A 14,985-nucleotide genomic window follows, 5' to 3' on the forward strand; every position below is an offset into this window, starting at 1 on the left:
AAGACAAAGAAAATAATGACAACTGAAATGAAAAAAAAAAAAAAAAGAAAGAAATAAAAATACCCGAAGTTCAGACTGCTGCTTCCAAAGCCCCTCAGTGCTGTAATCCTGGACTGAGAGCTTGCTCAGTTTGTCATGTACTTCGTTCAGCCAATTCATCAGCTCAACTTCATCTTCCCCAAAAATCTTAGCATTACATAAGGCCTGCTGGAGGAGCTCAGACCTGCTGTGACTTTTCTCTTGCATCTCAATGTACCACACTTGAGAGGAGTCTAATTTATTTTGCACCATATCTTTATCCTCCCTGGAGCTCAAAACCTTTAAGGATTGGCCAATGCTAACAGCCTGGTGTAAATGTTTATTGTGATGGATGATGTCATCTTCTAAAGCCTAAAATAAAGTTTAAAAAAAAGAGAAACAGAAAGGATGGACAAATAAAAATGAAAACATAAACAGAACGAAAGAATGACATTTGAAATGGGCTTAGTTTGCAATCATGCATAACACAATAGTGCATAACTCAAATTTATGACATAAAACCATGGAGGAGACGGAAAACTGAATCTTACTAATGTGCAAAGGGTGTCTTACTTTGTGCTGTGTAATTTGTTCTTCAAGTTTAGATGCTTGGGTTCCTATGGGCTCACAATTCGCCAGCTTCTTTTCTATGGTTGTAAGCCACTCATTCAATGGTTCTAGGGTTTCATGAAATTGCTGTGCTACCACCGAGATACCTTCCAACTGACGATTCCTATACATGTGCCAAGATAAAGGTCATTTAGGGATGAAGAATGTGTGAAATATTCAACAAAAATCTTTACTCATGCTCCTGCACATGAGACATTTTTTTGTGAAAAACATCTAAGGTTAGAGTTAAGATGTTCCACGTTTCAAGGACATGCTAAAGTAATTTTCCCGTTAAATAAAATTAAAGGTGTACCAGAGACCAACCCCAAGTACCTAAATCTTATGAAACTCTTAAGAAATCTGGTTATAATACTTAAAAAAATAATAGCTGTTTAATAATAATAGCAATGTTATAAAAACAATAGCAGAAATAATGACAATAAAAGTAACAATTACGGAACACATATTCTGCACTAAGCCCTGTTCAAAGTGTTAAATAAATACATTCATTAACTTCAATAAGAGCACCAGTTGCTGCGACTGCCTTAATCAACTCATCAAAACTGGATTACCCACCCCCCCATGGAATGAACAGGGATTCCTACCTAAGTAATGCATCAAGTATATCCTCCCCCGTCCCAAGTACAGTGTCAGATATATTTCCCAATAGCAACAGTTAATATTTATGGATTAAAATATCACAAAAGAAGAGAAATATGCTCCAGGTCTCTAACCCTTCATAAACGTTATATGTCTAAACATCTTAGCCTTCCATCTACTTTGTTTCTTGGCTAACTCCTACTCCTTTAAGACATAGCTTAGCTGTCATTTCCTTGCCCCCAGACTAGGTTCTTCCTATCATATGCTTCCACAACACTCTATGTTTTTGCTCTGAAACATCACTTTGTCATTACTTTTCAATGGTTATAAAGCTCTATTAGACCATGCCCTGAGGGCAGAGATGATCTGTCCAGTTCACCTCTGTAACCCAAGGTCTTGCTCTGTGCCTGATTCATGGCAGGCAAGCAGTTACTGTGTAATAAATAGATGAATTACTCCTGGGGAACTATTTTTCTTAAAATAAAGAGTTGAAATTTGGTGACTACAAGACCTTACCATTGGAAGAATGAACAGTGAGGCACCACAGCCCTTGCTGCCTGTTTACATACATGGTAAACATAGGAAAATGACAATTTGGAGAAAAGCATTACCAAAATGCAAACTATTAGCATGAAAGCCTTTGCTACTCTTTCAGAAGACAGGAAGTATTTAAGTTACCTTGTTTCAGCTTTATTAAGTAATGCCTCCCATCTACTATCCAAGAGACTCAGCTGTTTCAAAATCTTCACTTTATCCGCAGGTTCTGCTGTTGCAGCAATTTTTTCCCCTTCTCGTTTGATTACCTCCACAGTAGATTTGCGGTCATCCAACAATCTTTGGAGAAGCTTGAGACAGAACATTAAACACCAAAATTAAAAGGGGGGCAGGGAGGGCAAAAGAAACTGTTAACATCATGGAAAACACAGTCTAAGTACTTTTGATATGTGACAAGAATACATATTTTGTATAGATTCACATAAAAAAGTAGGATTTTAAAAATAACCCATTTTGTTTAGTGATTCATTGCTATCATGTCAGACATTGTGACTCGGGCTTTTCAAGCTAATATTGGTAAGGCCATAAGCCATTCATTATTAATTTTTTTATATAAAATAATGAGACAGAAGGTGCTGCTCAAGGATAACTCTACTCCACTTGAAGTACAAGATCCCCGCTACTGTAATGAAATGGGAATACCCTAAACATTCAACAGTCACCTGTCCTACTAAGACAAGTAAGATTACTATAAATCACTAAAGTTTTCCAAACTTTTCCCATGTTAAACAAACCATTAGAGACAGGGAGACTGAGACTCAGATCAAGTTCACAAGCTGATGAGGCTAAAACTAGAGGCTCCTGCTTCTCTCTAGGTGGAACTAGCTCCTAAAATCCTTCATGAGGCTGAAAAAAGAGCCTCTAAATACCATTTCCAAAAGGAACAGAAGATGGAACAAGTCAGAAATCCTTGAAGCTGGCTAAATAAGACCAGTATTTCAGGATTTAGCAGCAGGAAAAAAAATCCAATTTAATTCTAAGCAAACATCTCAAAAAAGCCAGGAATGGAATGTTTGACAGAAGTAGCCAGAACTCAGGATTACCTTGCTCTAATCTAATCAGAATGATTATTTCATGAGCAAGTGCTAAGTACAGGCACTGTGTTAATAGCAGTGAGGAAATCACAGGTATATGAAATGCTAAATACTTCTTCACTGCCTCCTTAATCTGATCCTGACTGATAGTTAAGGATTAGAGAAATCTACAGCTACCCTTAGGCAACAAGCTAAAAGAGCATCCTCTCACTTTCATTTTGGGACCACCAAGTCAGATGGTAAGAGGAACATGTTTACAAAGAAAGGGAAGAAATGCAAACTCTCTTGTTATAGGTTACAGTCATTATAAAATCAAGGCACAACAGGTGGTTTAGGCAGTAAAGAGAACTAATTAAATGGATTACTTCTGATAAACTTGAATCGCAAAGGCTCTAGCAATTGAGAAAATCAAAGTCAAGAAATACATTTTGTTGGCCAACATAGTTCATTGACTTAAGGGAGAATGACAAAGGTTTAAATTACATACTGAATGGTAGCAGTACATTATAATATATTATACTTATTAAACACACATTACTTTGTTACATATTATATATTACACATATATTATTTAAAAATCATGCAAATGCAACGTGTTTCCTATTTTGTTTCTGTAATCCTTATCTCTAAATCTATTTCTAAAAGGTTAATTTTCAGTATACTAGAATCTTCAAAGAATTTTTAGAGATGGTACTGAATGTTGAAACTAAATTAAACCTCTTAATCCTTTCTCTTCTTTTTTTTTTTTAATTTTTATTTATTTATGATAGTCACAGAGAGAGAGAGAGAGAGAGAGAGAGGCAGAGACACAGGCAGAGGGAGAAGCAGGCTCCATGCACCGGGAGCCCGATGTGGGATTCGATCCCGGGTCTCCAGGATCGCGCCCTGGGCCAAAGGCAGGCGCCAAACCGCTGCGCCACCCAGGGATCCCCTTTCTCTTCTTTTTAAATTTCCACATAGGAAAAATCTTACCAATGTGCTGTGTGCTGGGCCCCTCCCACATGCCATTTCAAGTCATGGCTGAGAAATTAGTACTGAAAATATCACTAAATGCTTAATTGACCAACACCATCAGGAGCACAGAATTTTTAAAAATATGTCATTATCCCTTTAACAGATGTGTCTTTCTTTCCAACTTGGTTCCATATTAGTTGTGTCAAAAGACACAATAGCATACACCTTAGGATGTAAGAACCAAATATTTGGGGGGGTGCCTGGGTGACTCAGTGGTTGAGCATCTGCCTTTGGCTCAGGTTGTAATCCCAGGGTCCTGGGATCAAGTCCCACATTGGGCTTCCCACAAGTAGCCTGCTTCTCCCTCTGCCTATGTCTCTGCTTCTCTTTCTGTGTCTCTCATGAATAAATAAATAAAATCTTAAAAAAAATCAAATTTTTGCTTCTTTAGCATAGGCCAAGTCACAAAACACTGCCTGTATTTAATCTATAAATAAGGAGTGAGAAATACAAGCTTCTAGTTATGGAATGAGTAAGTCACAGGGATGAAAGGCACAGCATACAGAATACAGTTAATGGTACTGTAATAGCATTAAGGCAATTTCATATAAACTGGTTTAATATATAAGGGAATAAGGATATTTCTGCCAAAATCACCTTTTTAGTGAGTGAAGTTTTCCTTGACTACCCTATTTGAAACTGCACACATATACAACCCCAACTCCACTCCAGCACTTCCTGTCCTCCATCCTTGCTCTGTTACTTCCTAATTCTTATCTCCCACCTCTGCTTTATTTTTCACTTGCAAACTTATCACAACTTAGTTTACTGTCTCTTCCTCTTCCTCCCTGTCCACAAAACCTTAAACTCAAAGAGGAACTTTCATCTTTTCTAGTCAGTGATTATCTCCAGCACCTGAAAGTGTTGGACCCATGGCAGATGTTCAGTAAATATTTGTTGCATGACTAAAAAATAATTTCTAGAGCATCAGTGGCCAGTCAACTAGAATATCCTGTTAATTCAAAGAGAGTTGCAAGGTAAATTTCTACTGTCATTATAGCGATTTAACATGAAACACAATACAAAAGTATCACTGACTTACCTTTTGCTCTTGTATCTGGGCCTTCACCACTTTGAACTCAGCCGACGGAGGCTTCTGATTGGCTACAAGCTCCTCAGTGTCCACCATCCAGCTGAGCAGGGACTCCAGGGCATCCTGGAATCGCCCACAGTGCAGCAGGGCCTCCTGCAGCTGGGCTGCACGCTGAGCCACCTGCAAAGTTTCAGTTGCACCAACTTATTTACTTGTTCCATGACAAATGAAATTTGCCCACCAGCCACCACTTTTCATGCTCATCTTCCCATCTGGTCACAAATTTTTCTTTTCCTTTTCACTTAAAATCTGCCCAAAGCATTGACATGACTGGTAGAAGGGAGTCAAAGTGCATCAAGTGAGCCAAGCAGAAAAGGTATCCATCCCAAACAGTAATGTAAAAGGTGAAATCTTTGAGATTTTGGAAATACCAAATACATTTGTGATTGGAACGAATAATTCAAATATTTTAAGGTTACTGAAAGAAACAATGCCTAATTCATTTTTATCAATGTCCTTTTGATTCATTTTTTTATTTCCTACTGATGACTATTTTAAAAGACTAAGTTTAGAAAAAACCTATTAGAGTAGAGAGAAACAGATTTATATTTTGCTAGGCAAAATACCTGTAAAGTATCCGATTAAATTCAGCTAGCTCCAAGTCCTGGAGTCCTTTCTGACAAACCAGGGGCCTTTGTATTCTAGTAAATGGAGTCTCTGTGTCCTACATAGAGATATCCTATTGCCCTTCTCACAGATCTTTTCCTTTAGGATTGAAAAAGTAGTTGGTGAGATATTTTAAGCACTATGGAATATATTTACACCTGACACTACATTTCAGTGGTGTTTGAAGAGCACTCCAATATGAATCAGACTTTATAGAATGATAAATGTACTTTTGAGATTTGGCAACAATTGCTTAAGATTTCAAAGCAGAGAAAACTACAAGAACAAAAACCACCACCACTAAATAAGCACTGCCATCCCATACAATGTTCTGATAATTTATGTCATGTGAAGGGCTGCCATTATGTTTCAGCATTATCCCCGTGAGGTATCAGAGCATTATTTTCCAGTGTTTTCTCCCATGGACATTTAGAAAAAGGTGGAATCTACATCTCATAAGTAAAATAATATTTAGAGTTAATAGCCTATGGCGAGGGTGGTAAACCCTCAGTCCAAGGCCGACAGAGACATAGTCCTATTCACCTGCAGAGCGTGACCTATTATACAGTGTGAAATTAGTTGCCAACATTTGAAAATTATGTTTCACAGAAAAAGTGAGATTTCCAAGTCCCTTTGAAAGTAAGTAAACAATTTGACAACAGTGAATCTAGATCCCTATGTGGGATGATGTGCCAGAGCTAAGTACCGATTGTACCTTTAAAGGTGTGTGAGCTCCCTCAACACAAGGTCATGGATCATGGGCCGCCTGCCATCACACCGGCACAACTGTGTCTCTATCAAAGTCAAGATAGTGATAGAGAGAGGTTCTATTTCACTCAACTCACTTCTCTCATTTATGTTGCCTACTGACCTCCTGTGGGCATCTGAGTTTTGGCCATCTAATTTACAGCAATATAAAAAAAGTAAGCATGTTCAGGGAAGTTTAGCTACTATAAATATGATTAGTTGTCACAACAAATGCTAGAGAAGAATAATCAACAGATATGATAACAAAGGAAAAAAAAAACAAAGGAGATGGAAAAATTACCTTCTTATTGAGAGTCTTCCAGCGTGCATTGACATCATCCAGGTCATGCTCTAAACCCTGTGTGCTGGTGCCTTTAGCAGCACTCTGAATAAGGCCTTGACCTAACCAGTTTACATCTTGCTGTTTAACCTGCAAAGGTTCAATCTCTTCTTTTTGGAATGCCTGCAATTAGAAGAGAAATAATTTATATAAATTATCTATCTTATCTTAATACAAATGTATAATTATCAGCTATCCATTATTACAGGTAAAAATAATTTTTGTTATCTATTCGTATGTCACAGCCACCTTATGAATAACAGTAAGAAACTAAACTAAATGTAAATTCATAATATTATCAAAACCACTCAGGAATTTGAAAGAATGATATTCTAAGTACCTTTAATCAGATTACTTATAAAACCAAAAAAAAGAGTTTATCTGTCCTCTCCCGATTGCTTCATTAGCATAACACTATTTTCTATCATTCCAATTTAACTCTAGTAAAAAAAAAAAAGGTATGGAAAATGCAAAGGAGCAAAATGATAAGATGGGCCCAAGAGCTTTACTGGGCAAGGAGCCTTATCAGCTCCTCTATGGACACCTGCTGCTAGCTGGCAACTGTTGAAGTTTGAGACCCAAATTGGAAATGAAGATCAATAACAAGATGTTGAGGTGAGCCAAGAGGCCAATCTATAGTTTGCCAGTTGGGCCAAAATACAGAGAGAGGAAATGAGAAAAGATGTAGGCAGACACTGTAATAGTATGGATCCCTACCCATCCAGCCCCCTAAAAGCCTTGCAAGAGCACAGACCTCATCCCATGGATTTGCTCACACATGTCACCCAGCACAGCAACTCTGGTTACTCTGGTCGCTGCTTGAACTGCCAGCCATTTTGCTAGAGCTCTCCTTCCTCTTCTCAGCTCCATCCAACTTACGGTCCTCAAATGCCTGTCACTGGCAAAAAATCTCATGTGCTGGAGTAAAATCCAAGTTCCATGAAAGCAGAAATTTCTGTTTTCCTTATAGTGGTTCTATGTCCTGGACCTACCATGGTACCTAGCAATAATTATTTGTCGAATGAGTTTCAGTAGAGAAAAACTATATTTACATTTTGGTGTGGATGACATTAACCCCACAAAGGGATAGTACTGATGATACATCAACTCTCATAGAGATACAAATGTTTTATATAGAGAGTCTAAAGGATGTCATAAAGAAAATAAATTAACCAAGGAAGGAAAGTTTCAGCTAGATATTAAGACAAGACAAGGTTTTGGAGTTTGAGTCATTATACTATAGGGCAAAATATATCAATAGTACAAGTAAATGGACAGTTAACAGAACATATGAAAACATTAAAAAGGCAAATAACAAAATAGTACTTAAAAAATTATAGCCATAGTATGGAAAGTAATTTTTAAAGATGTAGAGGCTACAGCAGAAACTCGCCAGACTCTGGCCTAAGGCATGGCATGCAAGATAACCCTGTGTTATTGCATAAATGAGTAAATTAGGAATAGCAAACAAATAAATGATCATTTCCCTTAAAAAGTCTCCTCTCAGCTAAAAGTCCAAGTTTCTTCTTCTATATAAAATCCTTACAGACAATTTCCACACTGGCTAATTGTTTCTATAGAACAGTACTAAATATAAACAGTCAATTACACACGACGCAAGAAATAAGAACTCAAACATTGAGAAAAAAAAAAGTAAGCTTTTATAATTTTAAAAAAGGCATTAAAAGTTACCTAATAAGTCAATACAAAGTTGCAGCAAGGCAGTGAAAATAGAATTTGGCACTACCATTCTACTTCTTTTCTATACCACTTCTAGGAACTAATAGCTATGGATATGTTTCACTACTTACGGAAAAAAGTTGGGAACGGTAGAGAACTGCTACATTCTTAGTTCCAGGAACTTGCCAGGGAAAAATTCTACTCTCTCTCTCTCAGATATGTTCAGGACAAAAAAACCTGATACAATGTTCTAGTAAATTGCTTTAACCTCTGATCTTGGTTTTAAAGAAACTAATTTTAGGGTTGCACATCAGAGTAGCTCTGGGTGAGTTTGTGGTAATTATCTAAAGTGCTACAAAAAATATACTGTGGGTTAAAAAAAGAGAACTCCTGAAGAATCTGTATATTCCTAAGAGCTTAATTGCTTTATACAAAAGAAACTGCTAAATCCTTTACACAAAGAAAGTACTTTTAAGCTTTTAACCTAGTATGCCATTTAACACATGCACCAGAAAAGGGTAACACTGACTGGAGTGATTATTTCATAGGCTGGGAAGAGGACCTGTTCTGATACTGTCCAAATTCCTTATCTCTCAGTGGTAACAAATACTTAGGAAGAGAGACTTTTCCCCTAATCTAACCCATAAGCACACCAACACAAAGCTTAAAATAAAATAAAATTACCTATGAGGCAAAGTTTACCAGAAGAACTTAGTAAAAATACCAAAATAGCTGAACTTCAATCTGAGTGGGAAGAAAATAATCACAGGCTTGACAAACAACCTCTACTTATGACAAGGCTGTACCCTTTACTTTCTTACCTCATTCACCACTCACAAAAAGTTAGGAGCTATAATGACTACAAAATACAGCACAACTTCTCTACTTCCACATTCAGAGCTTGTGAGAGCAGATTTTCAGCACGTTTTAAATGTCCTTAATTTGAGCAGACTACTTTGCAGACCACGGCAATATAAATACTGTGTGCTTGTACCTTCATGACCAGGCCTGTTCAACCTTAATAAATCCACAAAAACTACCCTTAAGTGGTAGTGTCTTAAACCACAATTTGTGTAAAAGCCTAATGTTAACATAAATTCACAGAGGGGGCAGTCTAAACGCAGGGAAACAGCCACTGCCTGCCCAGTTAACAGGACTCTTAAACAGCTGGGAATAATCATCCTTCTAAAAGGCACCTGGGTGGCTCAGTGGTTAGATGTCTGCCTTTGGCTCAGGTTGTGATCCTGGGGTCCTGGGATCGAGTCCTGCCACTCAAGTGAACTGGAGAAGCAGAAGCCTGCTTCTCCTTCTGCCTATGTCTCTGCCTCTCTCTCTGTGTCTCTCATGAATAAATAAATAAATTTTTTTTAAAGGTGCCTAAATTAACTTGTTGTAATGATCAACTTATCAATAACCTGGCATCTTGCAAGGTACCGGCAAATCCCCAAAACAGAAGACAGAATTTGACCATTATCAGAGACACTAGTGACCACTTTAAAACAGAAACACGAACTACTAGCATTACAGTTTCACGTTCCCGTTAATTACCTGAACTAACTGAAAGCCATTACAGACTGGGCCCAACATTCCAGCCTCGGCCCTTGCTTTTCTGGAAGCTGCTTGCTTTCTTACTGGTATGAATTTCGGGGAACACTTCATATGGACCACGTCCATCTCCTGGGCAGAAAGGGGTGCCTCCACTTCCTCTTTAGATGCTAGGTTGGATTCTTCTGGATCATAGGGTGTCAACCATGTCACATTTTTTACTAAACTTGTGCTACCGCAATCTGCATCATTTCCCTCCAGATCTGTGAGAGAGAGGTGTAAAACCTCAGAAGAAACTTCCATCAGTTCCCCACTTGGTGCTGTGACTTGCGATCCTCCTGGTCCATATGTTTTTCCTCCTCCAGTGTTAGAAATACACTGGCTTTCTCCATCTCCCAGTGTATTTAATGGATCACACTTAATGGTGCTCTCTTTCAAATCATTCTGCAGGCAATTTTCACTACGGCTTTCCCCTTGACCATTTACACATTTTATTTCCTCTAGAGGAGGAACATCATGTAAAATCATTTTGAAATTTTCATCAGGGTGGGCACTCCTACATGAAAGCAAAGGGATTTTCTGTTCACTAATGGAATAAACGGAAAAAAACGGTCTGTATTGCTCTGCTATATGAATATCTTCAGCAGAAGACAAGCTTCTAATTCTTGACTGGTCTCCAATTAAAATGCCCTGTTTTTCTTCCCTCTCTGCTGGAGGGCTACATAAACCAGAGTCATCCTCCTCCGACGTTAGAGAATTAGTACCCCATCTGCACTTGCTGGCCTTGGTAACAGCATCTGACATATCAGTAGGTTCAACAAAAGAGCTTTCACTTTTGTTTGCATAATCCATAAAATTGGCTGGGACAAACATTCGCCATGACCGTCTATGTTCTTTCTTTTCCGCATGGGATTTGGCTTTGGGTAATCCTGTGGTTCGAATGATATCACTGTTTAGCTTGAGTGCATCAAAGATCATCTTTTCATCTAGTTTGTTAGCTTCACGACCTCTCAGCTCAAATACACTGGAAGAAGCAAGGGCACCGTTAGAGCATAAAGAGCTAACATCCAGTGTTCTGTGACTGTAGGGTAAAGTCCGATCTGTAAAATGCCTGGAAGACAGGCTGCCCTTTGAACCAGAGTCTATCTGTTCGTTTAGTCTAACAGTATCATAGATTGACCGCTGTGGGACATAACAGTCTTCGATATTTAGGTCCTCTTCTTCTTCACCTTTCCCCACACATGGGGGATTCTGACGTAAACAGTCTGGTCTGCTGAGTGGCTTCCCCATTTTGTAAATAGTTAAAACAAATATTGCAGCTCTTGACACAGAAAATAAGAAATAAGATAAAGCATACTTTCGAAAAAGTATACTTCTGATCAGAGCTATGAAGTGTCCTCAGCATAAAGACATATGCTCAAATAATACAGGTCGTGATAGATGAGGTGTTTAAGGTATCATCATCAGTGTGTCACTCTAAATGCAACTAGCCTTTTACCTGGTTTTTAAAATGAGTCTAAAAAATAAAGTGCATCAAGAACACAGAACAGAATCTCCTTCTCCTGCCCTCCCCCCCCCCCACTCCCCCAAGGTCCCTATCACACACTCCAAAACACAGAAAAGGAAAAAACAAAAACAACCAAACCAAAACAAACACACACTTAACAGTGGCTCAAACAGTCAAAACATTCCGTTGTCAGTCCATTTCCCTTTTTAGTCTAATTTTGCATCTGAGATTCCCAGGTTAAAATTTCCAAATGAGCAAGCATTTTTAACAGGCTGAATGTCAGTATCGGCAGAACTCTGTTTAACTGTAATCCACTTAAAGATGGCTTGCACAACTCCATCTCCTTTATAAATAAACCATGCTTCAGAAACTTAAAAGACAAACACAGTGACCGCGTATTGTTCAGATCAAGGCACAAAATAAATCTTCAGAGCAAAATAAGTTGTCTAATGCTGTTAAGAAAGTTAGTATCTTCTTTTACTTTTTTTGGGTGCAGCTATAAATAATCTTGATTCGAAAGGCAGTTTTTCTTCCCATATTAAGCTTCTTTGAGGCTACCCAAAGGGGGGGGGGGACACTTTTGGACAGCCAAGCCAGGATAATCCAGCAACCGTTTAAAGTAAACAGAAATCACGGTGTACTATAAACTCCCCTTTAAAAAAAAAAAAAAAAAAAGCCATTTCCAGAGTCTTATCCGATCTTCCTTAAGGCTTATTCCACCTGAGGAAACTGCAGCAGAGAAGAGCTCCGGGTTTCCTCTAAGGCACAAGCAGCGCAATTCACATTCAGCTGAAAACCGAGACTACGCTAGCCTGAGACTGACCCACTGCGGCCGCGGTTTGGCTTTCATTTCAGCTATAGCTGGAGAGAGGCAGAGGTGGCCGGTGGGGGGGGCGGGGGCCCCGCGCGGTCCCCAGCTCCTCGGGGCAGTGCGGTCCCCGCAGGCATCCTCCCGCGCCCGCGCCCGCGCCCGCGCCGCGCGCCCCCTGCGCCGCCCCCTCTCCCCGGGCGACCGCGGCTCCGCTCCCGCGCCGCCGCCCGAGCAGCGCTACCGCTCGGCTGCTCCGCCCGCCCGCGACTTCACTTCGCAGACATCCTTTCTTGGACTCCTGGCCCCCTCGCGGGAGCAGGCGAGCTGCTTCAGGGGGAGGTACCGAGAGGCCGACAGGCTGCCGTGCAACAGCTTGGTGGTGACATCAGCGCGCATCAGACCCAGGCCTGGGACTGGGGAAGAGAGGGGCGGCTCGGGTTCAGAGGTCCCCCGAAATCCCACCAACTACGTAGCGCAAAATGGGGAGGGATCCGAAGGGCTGCGGAGGCGGAACTTGACACCAAGGGATCGCCGAAGCAATGCTTTTGTCGACGCCCCGTCCCCGTGCTCATTTGAATATCAAATGGAGGGGTGGGGGGGGGGGGGAACTACACAGGACACAGGTCCCTATCCTTCAGCTGAAACCACACCCTCACAGGCTGCAGTTGCAGACTCCGCTTCAGTAGCATTTGCCATGCAAAGTGCGGATCACTTTGAGCCCAGTGTTGAGTCATTCCTTTTTAAAAGCCCAAGTTCAAGTCTAACTGTTCTCCAGAGTAAATTATTCCTGTGGGCCCAGCCCTGAGCACTGCTGACATGAGTATCAGTAGTTACTAACACACAAGTCCCCCGGAGCTTAATGCAAGGCCCAGGCAAAAATAAGTGCAGCCAGGGACTCTGGATATTTAATAAACAAAATTATATCCGCAGACTGTTATCTCCTGGGCACTCTTTCAAAACACCGTTTGAAAATACATTCAGCAAAGACAAACCTTAACCATTGTGAGAAAAATTAAGTTTTATTTAAATAAATAAAATCCATCCATTCTTTATTTTATAAAATAAGCAACACTACCATTGTAGCAGACAGAGTTATAAGTAAAGGCAGATTATTTTTCTCAATCTCACAAAATAATAATCATTTGAACATAAATAAAACTGTGCTGACCTGAGTTGAAGGCAGTTCTAGTAAAAAAAAAAAAAAAAAAAAAAACAAACATTACATACTTTCTCTGATAATTTTACAGAAAAGATGCGGCACGGAACTTTTGTACTTTTAATGAGAAAACATTATTCCAAAATTATTTTTATAGATAAGAACTGAATCTTAAAAAAAAGAGTTCTCCAACCAGAACTCTATAGGTAATAACATACCCATTCAACAATTATTTGATGCAATTCAGTATAGTAAGTAGGGAAAAGAAAAATACATATATATAGCTATCTATAAAGAAAAATATGTGTAAAAAATACCTATCATAGGCAGGAAGTAAAATATTTCAACAAGCACTTGATCCTATGGTACTGAGCAGAGTGTCTGCTCTAAGGTGCTAATGATAAGAAAAAAGCACACACAGTTACTATGTTTGAACAGTAGACTGGGCACTAGGCTGAGGATCGTGAGGGACCAAGGGTTTTACTCACAACTGCCCCTATCCTGATATGTAAGACTGGAAAGCTACTTATTCATGGCAATATTAATATTCAAGTTTCCATGAAATGTGGATGAGTACCTTTGATCCTCATAGAACTTTTCATAAGAATGGCCCGAATTCACCTTAGACTGTAACTTTGAATCATCATCACAATATTGTTTTGGCTTTATGTAAAGCTAAGAAAAACAATGTGTAATCTTCACATTTGAGTTGGATAGTCTATTTTTAAACTTACATTTTTAAACTACATATATAATTCATTCATAAATTCAAGCATTCATCAAAAACTGCTCACTATCTAGCAAACACCATAGTAAGCACTGGCAAAACACTGGCGCACAGAGATTCAGCACCACTGTCCTTATATAACTTACAGTACAGTGGAGAATATGGATGAGGAAAGAGCACAATATATAGCTTGAAAGTAAGGAGTGCTATGGAGAAGTGCCCTTTGGTGGTTATGTTTGAATATAACCCATTTATTCAATAATGGAATACCTATTTTTTTTAACTAATTTCAACTACTTCTACAAATTATAATCCTAATAATTTGATTCAAGTTAAATGTGAACTATTAATATTATACTGGTATTTATGACAACTATATACATACACATATTTGTGTATGCATGTATGCATACCTATCTATCTATCTATCTATCTATCTATCTATCTATATTTTTGTTACTTAAAATCACTTTCGGTGTCTCAGTCAGTTAAGCACCCCACTCTTTGATTTAAGCTCAGGTCACGGTCTCAGGGTTGTGAGATCAAGCCCAGCATGAAGCCTGCTTAAGATTCTCTCTGTCCCTCGGCCACTCCCCACCCCCCAATCACACTCCAAAGGTGTATCTACATTTAGAGCAGAATTAGACTGGTTTATCTTTCCCTCCCAAATTTGACTTATACAGCTACTTTAAATATTATAGTCTCTAACATTAATAAAATTAAGATACCTTAAACTGCTAAATATTATCATATATAGACCTCTCACATTTTCATAATACACAATAAAATGAGCAAAGTTTTTCTGAAAAATAGTCAACACTATTATTTCATATCTACAGAAATCGTAATGTTAAATGTTCCAAAAATGTAACTTTAGGTTCCCTACTAGATGTTCTTTAGCTAAAGTATTTTCTAAAGGCAGATGATTTTGGAAAAGTACACA

General features: G+C 38.9%; 1 protein-coding gene across 29 annotated transcripts in view; it reads right to left on the reverse strand.

Annotated features, from left to right (window-relative positions):
- Positions 1 to 14,985, reverse strand: part of DST (dystonin) — a 479,832-nt gene that overhangs the window by 68,781 nt on the left and 396,066 nt on the right. For 25 of the 29 annotated variants that reach the window (XM_025991085.2, XM_072734513.1, XM_072734492.1 and 22 more), the window contains 5 exons: positions 6,578 to 6,739; positions 4,873 to 5,043; positions 1,906 to 2,072; positions 592 to 751; positions 64 to 390 (listed from right to left, as the gene is read on the reverse strand). In XM_025991085.2, the coding sequence (XP_025846870.1) occupies positions 64 to 390; positions 592 to 751; positions 1,906 to 2,072; positions 4,873 to 5,043; positions 6,578 to 6,739 (987 nt within the window). The remainder of the gene's footprint in view (positions 1 to 63; positions 391 to 591; positions 752 to 1,905; positions 2,073 to 4,872; positions 5,044 to 6,577; positions 6,740 to 14,985) is intronic. The other 4 variants (XM_072734555.1, XM_072734539.1, XM_025991087.2 and 1 more) reach the window with 1 other exon arrangement.

The sequence above is a fragment of the Vulpes vulpes genome, chromosome 1 (assembly GCF_048418805.1).
Source record: "Vulpes vulpes isolate BD-2025 chromosome 1, VulVul3, whole genome shotgun sequence".
In the NCBI taxonomy this organism is placed as follows: domain Eukaryota; kingdom Metazoa; phylum Chordata; class Mammalia; order Carnivora; family Canidae; genus Vulpes; species Vulpes vulpes.